Source organism: Bufo bufo, chromosome 2 (assembly GCF_905171765.1).
Source record: "Bufo bufo chromosome 2, aBufBuf1.1, whole genome shotgun sequence".
NCBI classification, from domain to species: domain Eukaryota; kingdom Metazoa; phylum Chordata; class Amphibia; order Anura; family Bufonidae; genus Bufo; species Bufo bufo.
In genome coordinates this window covers 142,921,065-142,939,197 of record NC_053390.1, presented here as the reverse complement: position 1 = coordinate 142,939,197, position 18,133 = coordinate 142,921,065, and the positions used below count along the sequence as shown (strand labels likewise).

At 41.3% G+C, this 18,133-nt stretch overlaps 1 protein-coding gene across 1 annotated transcript in view; it reads right to left on the bottom strand.

The window, feature by feature from the left end:
• Window positions 1-2,262: 2,262 nt before the first annotated feature.
• Window positions 2,263-18,133, bottom strand: part of FAM81B (family with sequence similarity 81 member B) — a 90,060-nt gene continuing 74,189 nt past the window's right edge. Inside the window, exons 8-9 of the mRNA XM_040420198.1 lie at window positions 9,272-9,467; window positions 2,263-2,582 (exon numbers count right to left, since the gene is read on the bottom strand). Coding sequence (XP_040276132.1) covers window positions 2,449-2,582; window positions 9,272-9,467 — 330 coding nt within the window. The 3' untranslated portion in view covers window positions 2,263-2,448. The remainder of the gene's footprint in view (window positions 2,583-9,271; window positions 9,468-18,133) is intronic.

Sequence of the window (18,133 nt, the reverse complement as noted above, 5' to 3'; positions counted from 1 at the left end):
GGTGTGAAGATGTGTGCTGCACGAAATTATGAATATACAAGGAATACTTTATAATATTTTATAACCATCTACAAAATTTTTATTTTTGCATGTTCTAAAAAAAAAAATAATGAATATGTAGATCTTATCATCGCAGACATGCTCACAGTTGTGAGTCAGGACTATTTAATGCACACAATTGTCAGCTACTGAACTGTTTAGTAATAAAATGGCACCTTGGAAGTGCTTTTTCATTTGTATTTTTTTTATTTTTTTTTATCACCACCTACTGCAAAATTAAGCCTGGTGACTCAACTCTAGAACTAAAACAGTTTTATGTTTATACCATCAAAGATAATGAGTGAAGTAGTTGCATATACATAGAAAAGGGAACATTTATGAAAAATACAGCCCATTAAAGTGCAGCATTCTAAAGAAATTCGATACAAGAGAATGCATATACTGTATAAAATGATTGTTGAGTAAAAGAATGTTAATAGTGAAACTGTGTTGTATGTAAAGGGCCTATGTCTGGATACAAGTCACTTCTCTATGCATGTCTCCAATGTTCCCTACGGCTATTTGTTCTTGTGTACACTATGGGTCTTGATTTTCTAAAGAAATGTGACAAAATCAAGATCTGATGCACCAAATCCATCCATACGTGCATGCTGTACAGAGATTTGGTAAGGTTCCCAGTTGGCAGGCCACATCTTGAGAACTGCCTTCATTCATAGGCTTTTGTATTCCTATTGGGCCTGATACAGATGGCCATACTTTATGTCTGTGTGTGAAATGCAACTGCACACGACAGCATGCTGATCCATAGAAGTAAATTCACACCTCCCTCACTCCATGCAGAGAAACTCGTGGCATAAAGATTTTGGTCCATGTCTCATGAACCTGGAGACCTTTGGAGACGCTTGTCTTCAACGTTCACCAGGTACGTTTCCTACATGGACATACAGTACTCTCTGCATATTAAAAATCATCCATGTGTTGTAGCTACGCAGATTATTTTTAAAGGGAATGTGTTGCCTTTAATGTTTCCTGCCTTTAATGTTTCCTATATTTTTCTAATTATGATAGATATGCTTTACAGCAGCCCCATGGTCCATAGACACAATGGTCAGGAGGGGACCTCATTGGGAAGTTTTCTAGGCATGCTCCGTGACCTGTGCAGAGGTCATCTCACAAGGTAGAACAGATAAACTGTGAATGGTGTTATCTATACAGAAGTGTTATCTGTCATTGAAATCCTGCCTATGAAGGAAAAAGATCTGTATACACCAAGAAGTGGCACCTACTGTATCATTAGGCTTAAGGTGGATTTAAGCCTGTATTACACCTGCCGATTTTTCGGCAGATGATCGCTAATGATGTTAGCGATCATCTTGCAGTGTAATACTGCAACCGATTGCCCGATGAATGAGCAAACACTCGTTCATCGGGCAATCCAAATCTTTTGACATGTTAAAAAATTATCGTTTCCAGGCGGCAGATCCTGGTGTCTAATCACGATCTGCTGCCGGCAAACCACTATACAGTATGGGGACGAGCGATGGCATAGCAATCGCTTCCCCCCCATGCTGTGGAGATCGCTGCATGTAATTGCACAATCATCTGCCACATCGGGCTGTTTAATACAGCCTTTATACGGAACGATGAGCAGCAGATTGCCGGGAAGGAAGCGTTCCTTCCCAACAGTTGGCTGCTCATTTAGTGGAGGTGAAGCATTGCATTTACATGCAGCGATCTCCTCCACAGTATGAGGACGAGGGATCGCTATAGGGATCGTTCATTCTCATACAGCTGCATTGTTTCTGGGCAGCCGATTGCTATTTAGACAGTACAATCGTTTGCCCAGAAATGATAATTTACTTGCCTGCATGAACGACTGGATTACCTGATAAGCAAGTGTTACATTGGCTGTACCTTTAGATGGGCAGATTGTCGGGAATTAGCATTTGCAAGAACGTTCGTGCCTGATTATCTAGCCGTCTAAATCCACTGTTAGTGGCCAATGCAAAAATTGCTGGATTTTTCTTATTAATATAGTGACCTGGAAAATTAATAATAACATCAAATATTCTTTAAACTGTGTTTAACATAAAAACGTGATTTAAACAATAGATCATTCTGATGGCACATTCCCTTAAATGTGGCTTCTGAATTATGGGCCTGTAAAGGTGGACCTATGCCTGGGGCTTCTTTCTATAAACTAAAACAAAGTCATGCTGTTTATGTTTGCTGCTTCTTTAAATATTTACTCTATAATCATTCAATCCTTACAGTTATTCCTTATTGTCTTATATCTTCTAGATTCTGGTGCAGGCATTCATTACATTCCACTAATGAACTCGTAACACTGCCAGGAATTTCTGTAATTTTTTAAAGGGATAAATACTAAGCTGAGACGAACGTTGCACATCAAGTAGGAACTGCATCAGGACCATTGCCAAGAGCATCTTATATATCTTTCAGTTCCACAATTTTCCGTCGTATTTGCTTTATGTCTTTCTGGAATTTTCTACCTTCTAGTTTCACTTTTGTCTCTTGGATTTGTTGAAGAGAATTCAGAGACTCCTGTATAGCCTGGAAACCTGTTACCGAAACCAAACATAAAAATAACATCAATTCCACCATTAAAGGAGTTGTTTGACAATAGTATAAAATAAACCAATACTCATCTTACTGATTCCAAATGCTTGACAGTCCCTGCTTCCTGTTCCCTCTCACACACAGGAGATGCCTACTGAGTCAATGACTGGCCAAGGCAGGTCACTGCTGCGACTAGTGATCGGCTGAGTGGGTATTTCTTGCATGCCAAGAGGAACCAGGAAGCAGAAACTGGTTATGGACCATGATGTGTCGTCAGTTACAGCTAGATTCCCTCGATGATTGCTTGGGCGCAGATTCTGGACACACACAATCAAAATGAAATATGCCATTCTGTGGCCAGTATACCTCACTGATGATGTACATTTACAACATTTTGCGTTAAAGTGTTAATATCTTACTCTCCATTAAAAATTATTTTCTATGTCTTACAGGTTTGGTGTTCAATTAAAAAGAAATGAGAAAAATGAGTAAAACGTAGCCCTTTGGAATGCTGCATTCTAAAAGGTCAAATTCTTTTTTTTGCAGGACACTTGGAGCTTTGTTATTATTTCAAATTGGAGTGGATATTAATTTTGTAGGTCTTGATTAGGGACTAATGTTCAGCAACAGAAAAAATAATATTTTACACATGTATTTGAGTGTATGTTTAAATGTTGTTGTTAAACACTTCAGAAAGAGTATTTACCCCAAAAATGAATCCTGTGATATCAAATATGTGTATGGTGGGTAACGTATGACGTCAAAGTGCCAAAAACCCTGTGTAAAGTGGTTACCTGAGCTACAGATATTGATGATGGAAGAGGAAGATGTAATTCCACTACACCACTGCTACAATGGACACAGCGCGCAGGTAAACAATAAAGCACCGCCGCACCTTCAAACAGCTGGGATTCCAGAAGTCAGACCCCTACCAATCTGGTATTGATGGCCTATCCTGAGGATAGGTCATCAATATCTGTTGCCCGGATAACCCCTTTAAGCTTTACATGGATCTCCCTCCCTTACTTTTCGACGCAACCTATTTACAAGGATGATAATGTTCCAATTACAGAATATTTTAAGTAAAGGGGAGGTGTGCACCTTTTTGGGGCGAGGTGCTTTATTTTTTAACTTTTAATTTTTTTCACGTTTTATTTATTTTATTCTCTAATATGAACTTTTCTGCATTTTACTGTATTTATAATTTTTTACTATGGGGGTGCAGGTTAGCAAGACACACATTATCTATGTGTTCCCTGCTGTCCCCAAACACAAATCACTAATCACAGTGATCTAATGGCAACAGTCCATAGATCACTGCTAGGTACGTGCAGATCACATCTACTCTGCAAGCTTAATTACAGATATCACAGCTTCCCAAGCAGAGCTTCCACATTCAGAATCATAAGGGGTCATTTACTATGCCCCTTTGTCACAAACTAGCGTAAAAACATCACAAACCGCTTTAAACTTTGTAAACGCCATTACAAGCTAATTTAGTCACAATTGGCGTTTCTTCTCCACCCTCGTCATTTTCTAAAATGGGTGAGGGGCCAATGGCCACGCACATTATCATTATTTCTTCCAGTTTTCTAGTGTAAATTATGACTGAAATTATGCCAGCTACAAACGGGCATAGATTTCACTACCGGATGATGAGCATAAATTAAGCCCATCCTCCTGTAGCGCATGGGGATATCAACAGCGGTGTTGATAAATCTCCCCCATAGTGGTCAATACAAGTTCTGTTTTCAGGGGTTTTGTGAGTCAGGGAACTGATTATTTCAGTTCCATGTTGGAGGGTACAGCATCAGGCTGTCAATATCACAGCCCAATCTTGCCATGTCATTTAGGCTGCTGTAAGCACAGCGACCATGCCATTAGCTTGTTAATTTACAGGTATGGTCAGGAAGGAGTTAAAAGTACCTGACCCAATCAGGTCCCAATGTTGGCACCTGGGCCAGTGGCTGTTAAAGTCATACCTGCCCCACCTAAAGCAGTAACCCTGCGATCACTGGGAGACCATATACTGCGGGTATGCAAATTAGCTCTGCAAGCTGCCGTATATTTCCGTGAAGCTGTTAGGATGAGGTTAAGTGCTCATTCAGATGACCATATATTTGTGTCCCCATCCATTCATTCCTTTCAATGGGGCCGAAAAAGATATGGACAGCACACGGCGGGCTGTCCACTTCCGTTCTGTTGAACCGCATAAAGACAGAACATGTCCTATTCTTGTCCGCAATTGCTAACAAAAATAAGCATTTGTATCATAGGGCTGAACTTTCCGTTCTGCAAAATGCAGAATGCACACAGCCATTACCCGTGTTTTGCGTATTCGCAATTTGTGGACCGCAAAACTGATACGGTCATCTAAATGAGCCCTAAAATGTACAGGGAGTGCAGAATTATTAGGCAAATGAGTATTTTGACCACATCATCCTCTTTATGCATGTTGTCTTACTCCAAGCTGTATAGGCTCGAAAGCCTACTACCAATTAAGCATATTAGGTGATGTGCATCTCTGTAATGAGAAGGGGTGTGGTCTAATGACATCAACACCCTATATCAGGTGTGCATAATTATTAGGCAACTTCCTTTCCTTTGGCAAAATGGGTCAAAAGAAGGACTTGACAGGCTCAGAAAAGTCAAAAATAGTGAGATATCTTGCAGAGGGATGCAGCACTCTTAAAATTGCAAAGCTTCTGAAGCGTGATCATCGAACAATCAAGCGTTTCATTCAAAATAGTCAACAGGGTCGCAAGAAGCGTGTGGAAAAACCAAGGCGCAAAATAACTGCCCATGAACTGAGAAAAGTCAAGCGTGCAGCTGCCAAGATGCCACTTGCCACCAGTTTGGCCATATTTCAGAGCTGCAACATCACTGGAGTGCCCAAAAGCACAAGGTGTGCAATACTCAGAGACATGGCCAAGGTAAGAAAGGCTGAAAGACGACCACCACTGAACAAGACACACAAGCTGAAACGTCAAGACTGGGCCAAGAAATATCTCAAGACTGATTTTTCTAACTTTTTATGGACTGATGAAATGAGAGTGAGTCTTGATGGGCCAGATGGATGGGCCCGTGGCTGGATTGGTAAAGGGCAGAGAGCTCCAGTCCGACTCAGACGCCAGCAAGGTGGAGGTGGAGTACTGGTTTGGGCTGGTATCATCAAAGATGAGCTTGTGGGGCCTTTTCGGGTTGAGGATGGAGTCAAGCTCAACTCCCAGTCCTACTGCCAGTTTCTGGAAGACACCTTCTTCAAGCAGTGGTACAGGAAGAAGTCTGCATCCTTCAAGAAAAACATGATTTTCATGCAGGACAATGCTCCATCACACGCGTCCAAGTACTCCACAGCGTGGCTGGCAAGAAAGGGTATAAAAGAAGAAAATCTAATGACATGGCCTCCTTGTTCACCTGATCTGAACCCCATTGAGAACCTGTGGTCCATCATCAAATGTGAGATTTACAAGGAGGGAAAACAGTACACCTCTCTGTACAGTGTCTGGGAGGCTGTGGTTGCTGCTGCACGCAATGTTGATGGTGAGCAGATCAAAACACTGATAGAATCCATGGATGGCAGGCTTTTGAGTGTCCTTGCAAAGAAAGGTGGCTATATTGGTCACTGATTTGTTTTTGTTTTGTTTTTGAATGTCAGAAATGTATATTTGTGAATGTTGAGATGTTATATTGGTTTCACTGGTAAAAATAAATAATTGAAATGGGTATATATTTGTTTTTTGTTAAGTTGCCTAATAATTATGCACAGTAATAGTCACCTGCACACACAGATATCCCCCTAAAATAGCTAAAACTAAAAACAAACTAAAAACTACTTCCAAAAATATTCAGCTTTGATATTAATGAGTTTTTTGGGTTCATTGAGAACATGGTTGTTGTTCAATAATAAAATTAATCCTCAAAAATACAACTTGCCTAATAATTCTGCACTCCCTGTACGTAATCCTCAGAACAACTACACCATTCTGTAATTTATCATTGTATCATCAATATTGGGAGTCAAAGATCCTGATCATTGATAACAAATTTGACACCCTTGACGTTATCTGGATTGTGCTAAATAACTTCTTAGAGTTGTCGGGACAGAATAAATACTGATTTATTTATTTTATATACTAGTTAAGAACCTGAACTTGAAACCCACAAAATCTTAACCCATATATCTGTACCTTGGTAGCTCCACATGCCAAGAGGTCTATGGTAGACACTTGAGAAGGGGATAAAGTTCCATGTATACATTATCAGCTGCATTGTATCTATATCACTAAAATACCTGCAAATCATCTCATGCAATTTAATATTATACAGTCGTGGCCAAAAGTTTTGAGAATGACACAAATATTTGTTTTCACAAAGTTTGCTGCTAAACTGCTTTTAGATCTTAGTTTCAGTTGTTTCTGTGATGTAGTGAAATATAATTACACGCACTTCATACGTTTCAAAGGCTTTTATCGACAATTACATGACATTTATGCAAAGAGTCAGTATTTGCAGTGTTGGCCCTTCTTTTTCAGGACCTCTGCAATTCGACTGGGCATGCTCTCAATCAACTTCTGGGCCAATTCCTGACTGATAGCAACCCATTCTTTCATAATCACTTTTTGGAGTTTGTCAGAATTAGTGGTTTTTTGTTTGTCCACCCGCCTCTTGAGGATTGACCACAAGTTCTCAATGGGATTAAGATCTGGGGAGTTTCCAGGCCATGGACCCAAAATGTCAACGTTTTGGTCCCCGAGCCACTTTGTTATTACTTTTGCCTTATGGCACGGTGCTCCATCGTGCTGGAAAATGCATTGTTCGTCACCAAACTGTTGTTGGATTGTTGGAAGAAGTTGCTGTTGGAGGGTGTTTTGGTGCCATTCTTTATTCATGGCTGTGTTTTTGGGCAAAATTGTGAGTGAGCCCACTCCCTTGGATGGGAAGCAACCCCACACATGAATGGTCTCAGGATGCTTTAGTGTTGGCATGACACAGGACTGATGGTAGCGCTCACCTTTTCTTCTCCGGACAAGCCTTTTTCCAGATGCCCCAAACAATCGGAAAGAGGCTTCATCAGAGAATATGACTTTGCCACACTCCTCAGCAGTCCATTCACCAAACTTTCTGCAGAAGATCAATCTGTCCCTGATGTTTTTTTGGGAGAGAAGTGGCTTCTTTGCTGCCCTTCTTGACACCAGGCCATCTTCCAAAAGTCTTGGCCTCACTGTGCGTGCAGATGCGCTCACACCTGCCTGCTGCCATTCCTGAGCAAGCTCTGCACTGGTGGCACTCCGATCCCGCAGCTGAATCCTCTTTAGGAGACGATCCTGGCGCTTGCTGTACTTTCTTGGACGCCCTGAAGCCTTCTTAACAAGAATTGAACCTCTTTCCTTGAAGTTCTTGATGATCCTATAAATTGTTGATTGAGGTGCAATCTTAGTATCCACAATATCCTTGCCTGTGAAGCCATTTTTATGCAACGCAATGATGGCTGCACGTGTTTCTTTGCAGGTCACCATGGTTAACAATGGAAGAACAATGATTTCAAGCATCACCCTCCTTTTAACATGTCAAGTCTGCCATTTTAACCCAATCAGCCTGACATAATGATCTCCAGCCTTGTGCTCATCAACATTCTCACCTGAGTTAACAAGACGATTACTGAAATGATCTCAGCAGGTCCTTTAATGACAGCAATGAAATGCAGTGGAAAGGTTTTTTTGGGATTAAGTTTATCTTCATGGCAAAGAAGGACTATGCAATTCATCTGATCACTCTTCATAACATTCTGGAGTATATGCAAATTGCTATTATAAAAACTTAAGAAGCAACTTTTCCGATTTCCAATATTTATGTAATTCTCAAAACTTTTGGCCACGACTGTACACAAAAAAAACTAGTAAATAAGATTGTGGTAAACTTTGAGAAAATTTACTAGAAATAAAAAAAACAAGGAGTGGACATGGCAAAACGCATAGGGGGTTGGGTTCAATACAAAACTAGAGTATTGAGGTGCCGTTTTTCTTTTTTGGGATCAGCAGGTGGGATGGGAGTTTTTTTAAATATTTATGATGAGTGTATGAAGACTAGTTTTTTTGTACTAACTTGTGGGAATTAATACATTACCTATGGTATTTACCGTAACTAGGTGCTAACAGAGTGCATAGCAGGTTAATCTAAAGGTCATCTATATAATAATTAGATATTCGGAACACTTAGGCCCCTTTCACACGAGCGAGTTTTCCGTGCGGGTGCAATGCGTGACATGAGCGCATAGCACCCACACTGAATCCTGACCTATTTATTTCAATGGGTCTGTGTACATGAGCGTTTTTTTCACTCATCAATTCTGCGTTGCGTGAAAAATGCAGCATGTTCTATATTCTGCATTTTTCATGCAGCCCTAGCCCCATAGAAGTGAATGGGGCTTCAGTGAAAAACGTGATAAAAAACTGAAGGTTTACAAATGACATCTCTTAGCAACCATCAGTGAAAAACGCATCGCACCTGCACTTGCTTGCGGATGGAATGCATTTTTCACGCACTCATTTAAATTATTCCCATAAACCTGGGTGGATTTTTTTTTAAATTAAATGATAATGTCCTTTCTTCCCCACCGTGTCTGTAAAATGTTGTCGTGGATCATGACTGAGCTGGAAACAGTTATACAAGACAAAGGACAATGACTTGCCTGCTCTATATTCACTTTTCATATTCTCAATCTCATCCCAGATTTGGCTTTCAAATTTTGAGATTCTGGCAGCCATTTTGTCCTCTGCGTGCTTCAGCTTGCTGAACTTGGCTTCCAGTCTTAGTGTGTGGTTGGTGTTGTCTACTTTCAGAGTCAGGTGATGTACATTCTCCTGTAGTCTCTTTTCTGTTGTGTCCTATGAAAACATAACCCTATTATCCACTGAGGACAAGTTGCTTCTTTCAAATGGAATACAGTAATGGTAACTACAGAACAGAGAAAAAACGCAATATTCAAACAGATTAGCTTTTCTCTTGGTCTACGATATCCAGGAATGATTAGCACAAGATGACCAGATTTGAAAAAATATATATATATTTGTTACTGGTCATCCTACGCGACTCATCTCAGGATATCTTAGCGCAAGAGAAAAGCTAAGGAAGGACACATCTGTACATAATGTCCCAATATAGAGAAAAAGGTGGCACAGCTGTAACTGCGGTCTTACTCAAACACCATAATCACCGACCGCATCGTCTTCAAAGTACCAACATTCTAGCGGTGCACAAGCACTCAAAGTAAATTACATAAGTTCATAACAGAAAGAGATGCAAAGAGCGACACTCACCAATGTTGTATTCAGATAGGCAGTCCTTTATTGTGTTACAAAAACATCTAAAATGGCAAGCAGGGGCAGTATGCATCAATCCCACACATGTTGGCGGCGACGGCCGTTTCGCACAGAACCGCTCTTCCTCAGGCCACTGACCACTGTACATAATACCCTGACAGAGGCAGACTGGCCATAGACTCTGCAGGGAAGTTTCCTGTTGGGCTATTGCCTCACGGCCGCCAGTCAGAAACATAGAAACATAGAATGTGTCGGCAGATAAGAACCATTTGGCCCATCTAGTCTGCCCAATATATCTGAATCCTATTAATAGTCCCTGGCCCTATCTTAAATGAAGGATAGCCTTATGCCTATCCCATGCATGCTTAAACTCCTTCACTGTATTTGCAGCTACCACTTCTGCAGGAAGGCTATTCCATGCATCCACTACTCTCTCAGTAAAGTAATACTTCCTTATATTACTTTTAAACCTATGCCCCTCTAATTTAAAACTGTGTCCTCTTGTGGTAGTTTTTCTTCTTTTAAATATGCTCTCCTCCTTTACCGAGTTGATTCCCTTTATGTATTTAAAAGTTTCCATCATATCCCCTCTGTCTCTTCTTTCTTCCAAGCTATACATATTAAGGTCCTTTAACCTTTCCTGGTAAGTTTTATCCTGCAATCCATGTACTAGTTTAGTAGCTCTTCTCTGAACTCTCTCGAGAGTATCTATATCCTTCTGGAGATTTGGCCTCCAGTACTGTGCACAATACTCCAAGTGAGGTCTCACCAGTGTTCTGTACAGCGGCATAAGCACTTCACTCTTTCTACTGCTTATACCTCTCCCTATACATCCAAGCATTCTGCTGGCATTTCGTGCTGCCCTATTACATTGTCTTCCCACCTTTAAGTCTTCTGAAATAATTACTCCTAAATCCCTTTCCTCAGATACTGAGGTCAGAACTGTGTCAAATATTCTATATTCTGCCCTTGGGTTTTTACGCCCCAGGTGCATTATCTTGCACTTATCCACATTAAATTTCAGTTGCCAGAGTTCTGACCATTCTTCTAGTTTTCCTAAATCCTTTTCCATTTGGTGTTTCCCTCCAGGAACATCAACCCTGTTACATATCTTTGTGTCATCAGCAAAAAGACAAACCTTACCATCGAGGCCTTTTGCAATATCACTTATGAAGATATTAAACAAAATTGGTCCCAGTACAGATCCCTGTGGAACCCCACTGGTAACATGACCTTGTTTTGAATGTTCTCCATTGACTACAACCCTCTGCTGTCTGTCACTCAGCCACTGCCTAATCCACTCAACAATATGGGAGTCCATGCTCAATGACTGCAGTTTATTGATAAGTCTTCTATGTGGGACAGTGTCAAAAGCCTTACTAAAATCTAGATATGCGATGTCTACTGCACCTCCACGGTCTATTATTTTAGTCACCCAGTCAAAAAAAATCTATAAGATTTGTTTGACATGATCTCCCTGAAGTAAACTCATGTTGTTTTTCATCTTGCAATCCATGGGATTTTAGATGTTCCACAATCCTATCCTTTAATAGGGTTTCCATTAATTTGCCTGCTATTGATGTCAGACTCACTGGTCTATAGTTGCTCGATTCCTCCCTACTACCTTTCTTGTGAATGGGCACGACATTTGCCAATTTCCAATCTTCCGGGACGACTCCTGTTACTAATGATTGGTTAAATAAATCTGTTAATGGTTTTGCCAGCTCACCACTAAGCTCTTTTAATAATTTTGGGTGTATCTCATCAGGCCCCTGTGACTTATTTGTCTTCACTTTAGACAGCAAACTTAGAACATCTTCCTCTGTAAAGACACATGCATCAAACGATTTATTAGTCATCCTTTCTAGTGGAGGTCCTTCTCCTTCTTTTTCTTTTGTAAAAACTGAACAGAAGTATTCATTAAGGCAGTCGGCTAGCCCTTTATTCTCTTCTACATACCTTCCGTCCTTTGTTTTTAATTAAGTTATTCCTTGTTTTAATTTCCTTTTTTCATTTATATATCTGAAGAATGTCTTATCCCTTTTTTTCATAGACTGAGCTAGTTTTTCTTCTGCCTGCGCTTTAGAAGTTCTTATAACTTGCTTGGCCTCTTTCTGCCTAATCTTGTAGATTTCCTTATCTTCATTGCTCTGTTTTTTTTTTATAATTACAAAATGCTAGCTTTTTATTTTTAATGATTTGGGCCACTTCTGCTGAGTACCACAGTGGTCTCTTCCTTTTTTTGCTTTTACTGACAAGTCTAATGCAATTTTCTGTTGCCTTCAATAATGCACCTTTTAAGTAGTCCCATTTCTCCTGGACTCCATGTAATCCGTTCCAGTCTGATAAGGACTCATTTATGACTAATTTCATTTTTGAAAAGTCAGTTTTTCTAAAATCTAAAACTTTTGTTTTTGTGTGGTGGGACTCTTTCACAGTTCTTATATTAAACCACACTGACTGGTGATCACTAGATCCCAAGGTTTCGCCTACAATGACATCATATACCGAATCCCCATTTGTGAATACCAAATCCAAAATGGCCTCCCTCCGGGTTGGCTCCTCAACCACTTGTTGTAGAGATAACCCCAGTAGGGAAAGGTACATTATGATCTGATGCTCTCAACATTAATTAATGCAGAAGCATCAGGTTCTTATGCACCTGGCACCGGGCAGGTGCCCTTCTGAATTCAACTGTATCACTGCGACAGTGGTGGTATTTTGTGATGCACTGTGGTATTTGGTTCTGCTGGGGTGAAATTTTGTTATGCACTGTGGTATTTGGTTCTGCAGGGGAGGTATGTTGTGCTGCACTACAGTATTGTTTTCCTTGCTTGCTTGTGTTGCCCCGCCTTCTGTTAATTTGGACTCACCAACAACATGGGGCCACTTTTAGGTTTCCAGGACCACTTTAAGTTCCCAGTCCGCCCCTGTACTCTGATATGATCCTGGCATGTTGTTGCTAAAAACAACCACAGCAGCAGAGCTATATGGGGTGCAAAGGTAACGCTTGCATCAAGGCCCTGTTATATTAGGAGGCCAGACAAAGAATTTTTCCATCCGGGTGCTTTCCAACTGTAGAATGGACAGCATCTGGACTGAACACTTACCCAGGTCAATGGGACAATTCACATGGAATGGTTTTCCACACTGACCATCGCAGAGAAAATTACAGTATGCACCTTCCAGCTCAGATTTTTCTGTAAGACTAATTCACTATAGTGACTAGGGCTGCAACAAAAAACGGACAGCAAGCCGATGCCATCCATGTACGATCCATGTAAAAATACATCTGTGTTTACTGGCCAGAACATGGAGTTTAACATTGTTCATCTGAACACAGCCTAAGGCCACTTTCACACGGGCGAGTTTTCCACGCGGGTGCAAAGCGTGACGTGAACGCATTTCACCCGCACTGAATCCCAACCCATTCATTTCAATGGTGTTGTGTACATGAGCGATGTTTTTCACGCATCACTTGTGCGTTGCGTGAAAATCTCAGCATGTTCTATATTCTATGTTTTTCAAGCAACACAGTCCTCATAGAAGTGAATGGGGCTGCGTGAAAATCGCATTGCATCCGCAAGCAAGTGTAAATACAATGCGATTTTCACGGATGGTTGCTATGAAGATGATGTTAATAAATTGGGATGAGCCCCGGGACCCCATTAAAGTCCATTTACTTTATTATTTTCCGTTATAACATGGTTATAATGGAAAATAATAGCATTCTTGCTATTATTTGCTAAGTAAAATGTCCATTGAGGGTTAAAAAAATAATAAAAAAATTAGTCACCTCATCCACTTGATCGCGCAGCCGTTATCGTCTTCTTTCTTCTTCTTGCAGGACCTGCAAAAAGACCTTCTATCTTCATTCAGCAGGACCTGTGCTGACGTCACCGTGCTCACCAAGTAGTGAGCGCGATGACGTCAGTGCAGGTCCTTCTGCAATTATAGCTTGCATCATTCTCAAAGTGCAGCATTTCAAAGTGCACTAGAGATATTCAAGAGACTAACTTAGAGCTTTCCACTGTAGCAGAACTTCAGCTGTGTTTTTGGTGGCTACTCAGACACTTTGCTTCAAAACAGGTAAGAAATTTGTTGGACAGGTTTTTGCTATTGTCTGATTGCAAATGAGCATAGGGCCATTAAGGTGTTACATTTGTTGTTGGGTGAGGAGTTTTTGTGGCAGTGTGTGTGTATATATATATAGCAACATAGTATTAGCTTGCCTAATTATAGCTTGCATCATTCTCAAAGTGCAGCATTTCTAAGGCCTCTTTCACACGGGCGTTGCGGGAAAATGTGCGGGTGCGTTGCGGGAACACCCGCGATTTTTCCGCGCGAGTGCAAAACATTGTAATGCGTTTTGCACTCGCGTGAGAAAAATCACGCATGTTTGGTACCCAAACCCGAACTTCTTCACAGAAGTTCGGGCTTGGGTTAGGTGTTGTGTAGATGTCATTATTTTCCCTTATAACATGGTTATAAGGGAAAATAATAGCATTCTGAATACAGAATGCTTAGTAGGTGATCAATTGAGGGTTAAAAAAAAAAAAAAAATAATTAACTCACCTTCTCCTCTTGTTCGCGTAGTTCCCGGTCTCTACTTTACTTCTTTAATGATGAGCTGTGGGCTAAAGGACCTTTGGTGACGTCAGATCACATGCTCCAATCACATGGTCCATCACCAATTGTAAATCTGTGGTTTTGGATGTTGTATTGGTCCCTGAGAAAGAATATCCTCCTGGAAGGGTATTCTACATGGTTCTTCCAGTACCATTCGTTTCAGAGTCGAGAACCAGCTTCTTTTCGGTCAGTGAGGAGCTATTAGGATTACTGTTGTTGGTTCCCTCTGGATTTTCTGTATTACTCTGGGGATCACAGGAAAAGGTGGAAATGCATAAACAAGGTTGCATGTCCATCTTATTGACAGGGTGTCTACTGCCCATGGTTTGTCCCTGGGGTCTAAAGAGCAAAACTGAGGAGACCTGGGCATTCTTTCTGGACGCAAACAGGTCTATCTGTGGTAGTCCCCATCTGGAAGAGATTTCCTGAAAAAAAATTCTGCTTAAAGTCCATTCTCCTGGATGTAAGGTTTGTCGACTTAGGAAGTCCGACTCTAGATTTTCTGATCCCTTTAGGTGAACCAACGTTAAGGAGAGAACGTTTGACTCTACCCAAGAGAATATTTTTCTTACTACCTCTGCCAGAGGACTGGATCTTGTGCCGCCCTGTTGTTTTAGGTATGCGACTGCTGTGATATTGTCTGAAAGAATTTTCAGGTGTCTGTTTTTTATTTGGTAGAGGCCTGTTGTAAGAGCCATGAGGACTGCGTACAGTTCTCTGTAATTTGAAGACCTGTTCCTTATAATAACTGGCCAGTCCCCCTGGATGTAATAACTTCCTATCTTTGCGCCCCAACCCGAAGCGCTGGCGTCGGTCACTATTTGGACTTATGGTATCCTGAGCCAGTCTATGCCCTGAAGAAGTTTTTCTTCGTTTTTCCACCAGTTCAGGTCTATTTTAACTATCGGTGGGATGCTGATTATCCTGTCCAGGGATGATTGTTTCTTGTTCCAGTTTTTCAGTATCCAATTTTGCAAGGTTCTGGTGTGGGCCTGACTCCATGGAACTGAACAATGGAAGATGTTAGAGTACCCAGTAGGCTCATCGCCTTCCGGATGGAGCATCTGTGAGAGTTTTGGAACTTTGTTACTTTGTGTTTGAGGGATCTTATCTTGTCTTGTGGTAGATAAATCTTCTGATATAGAGAATCTAACTCTACGCCCAGAAACCTTATTCTTGTGGATGGGGCGAGTGTAGATTTCTTTAGATTTATCAACCAACCCAGCTCTGAAAGGGTGTCCATGAAATCTCTTATTACCCTGGAGGTTTCTTCTGTTGAACCTCCAATTATTAGAAATTCGTCCAGATAGGGGATGATATTTGATCCTTTTTCCCATAGAAACGCCACCATTTCCACCACCAGCTTGGTGAAGGTTCTTGGGGCTGATGAAATGCCGAATGGGAGTGCCACATACTGAAAATGGTAGAGGGAACCCCTGGGATCTCTTACCGCAAACCTTAAGTACTTTTGAGAGGCCTGATGGATTGGAATATGACAGAAGGAGTCTTTGAAATCTATCGACGCCAAAAAGGCGCCCTCTGGAATCAGGGGAATGGTAGAGGCAACTGATTCCATCTTGAACTTCCTGTACACGATTAACCTGTTTAAGGGTTTTAGATTTATTATTGTGCGGTAAGAATTGTCAGGTTTTTTGACTAAGAAAAGTCTTGAGTAAAACCCCTGTCCTACTTCGGTATGTGTTACTTTTATTATGACTCCTGATCTGGTTAGGTCCTGAACTCCCTGACAGATCTTTTCTTGAATTCCCTTGTTGTGGGTTGTAATTATGAATTTCTCTGGAGGGGCTGAATAAAATTCTATCTTGTATACCTGTGCTAAGATTTTTAGTGCCCAGGGATTTGATGTGATTAGTTCCCATCTTTCTAGAAAATTCTTCAACCTTCTTCCAACTCTGGCGTTATTGTTTGTTTTCCTGCTTGTTTTAGTGATTTAGGATGACCCCCCTACCTTTGCCTCCCTTACTGTAGCTCCAACGACCTGTCTTACCCTTCCCTCTATAGGGTCTAGACTTGGAAGAAAATGGACGAAAGGGTCTCTTTCTAGTTTCTTTTTCTTCCGGAAACCCCTTTTTTTTTTATTCGCAGCTTTTTCCAGTATTTTAGCTAACACTGGCCCAAATACAAATTCACCTGAGAAGGCAATTGAACATAATTTGGCCTTAGAGGCCTTGTCCCCCGACCAGGCTTTCATCCACAAGGCTCTTCTAGCTGCGTTAGACAAAGCTGCGTCTCAGCCAATGCGTCAGCCAAGAAAGCAGTTGCGGATTTTAATAGTGGGATAGAATTTATAATGTCTTCCCTGGGAGTTTTATTTTTTAAATGTTCATCTAATTCTGATAACCAGATGGCTACAGATGTGGCTGCAATATTAGTCTTGACGCCAAACATCGCTGCTTCCCAAGCTTTTCTTGGGAGGGAGTCTGCTTTGCATTCCATCGGATCACTTAACTGTGAAGAATCTTCAAACAGTAAGGCCGTCTTCTTAACTACCTTCGCTACCTGTCGATTTTGGGGATCTCATCAAATATCTTACATTTGGCTGGATCAAATCTTAATCTATTCCTGAATTCCTTTGATACCCCTAGTCTCTTTTCAGGTTCGATCCACTCATCTAGGATCATATCCATAATGTTTTCATTGATGGGAAATACTTTAGATTTTTTAGCTCGTAATCCCCAAATATTTCGGCCTGTACCGTACTTGGTTTGGGAGTATCCTTTATACCCATAGTGGACCTCATGGCTTTAAGTAACTCTTCCATCACATCAGAGAAGAAGTATTTCTTGTCATCTTCAACAATTTTGCCCTCAGACATAAGATCTTCCTCAAAACCTCATCTGGAGTTAGAGGCATCCTCGTCAATGTCCTCTGGCTCAGAGGAGGATTGAACTGATAATTTAGGTCTCTTAGGTGGCGGGATGGGACTAGGGGCTCTGAGCGAGGCCATGGAAGATTTGATCTCCTCCTGGATAAAAGCTTTCATCTCAGAAAAGATAGATGGTTGCTCTTCCTTCAGTACGTCCGATATGCAGACTTTACATAATTTCTTTTTGTAGTTATCCGGAAGTTTCTTGGCACAAGTAGCACACTTTAGAGGTCTGGATTTAGACTTTGTTTCTCTAGCTCCCTAAGGAACAGAGAAGAGCAACCAAATATCTTATAGTAAATCATAAATACACAATATAAAATTAATAAGACCATACTCCCCATAGGGGAACTCACGGGAGGTGCAGCCGGAGAGGGATCAGTGCTCTCCTGACAGGATGCTGGAGCTTCCAGTGTTTACATAGTGGTGGTGATGCTGTTTCAGAGCTGCATGAGCACCACTTTTAACTTTGCCGGCGTCGGATGTCATCCTTGTGTGCCGTAGCTCCGCCTCCCCCATTCAGAATTGCTGGTGTGAATGACACACGTGCCACACAGCACGCGCACGTCCCACGTGACTACCGGCATCCACAGTCTGCTTCCTGAATGCTGTGGAAGCCGTGTCGCGATAAGGATGCAGCGCAGGCCCCAGCATGAGCCAGAGCAAGCACCCCATGAGACCACGGCAGTCGGAGGTCTGCTTCCTACATGGAGTG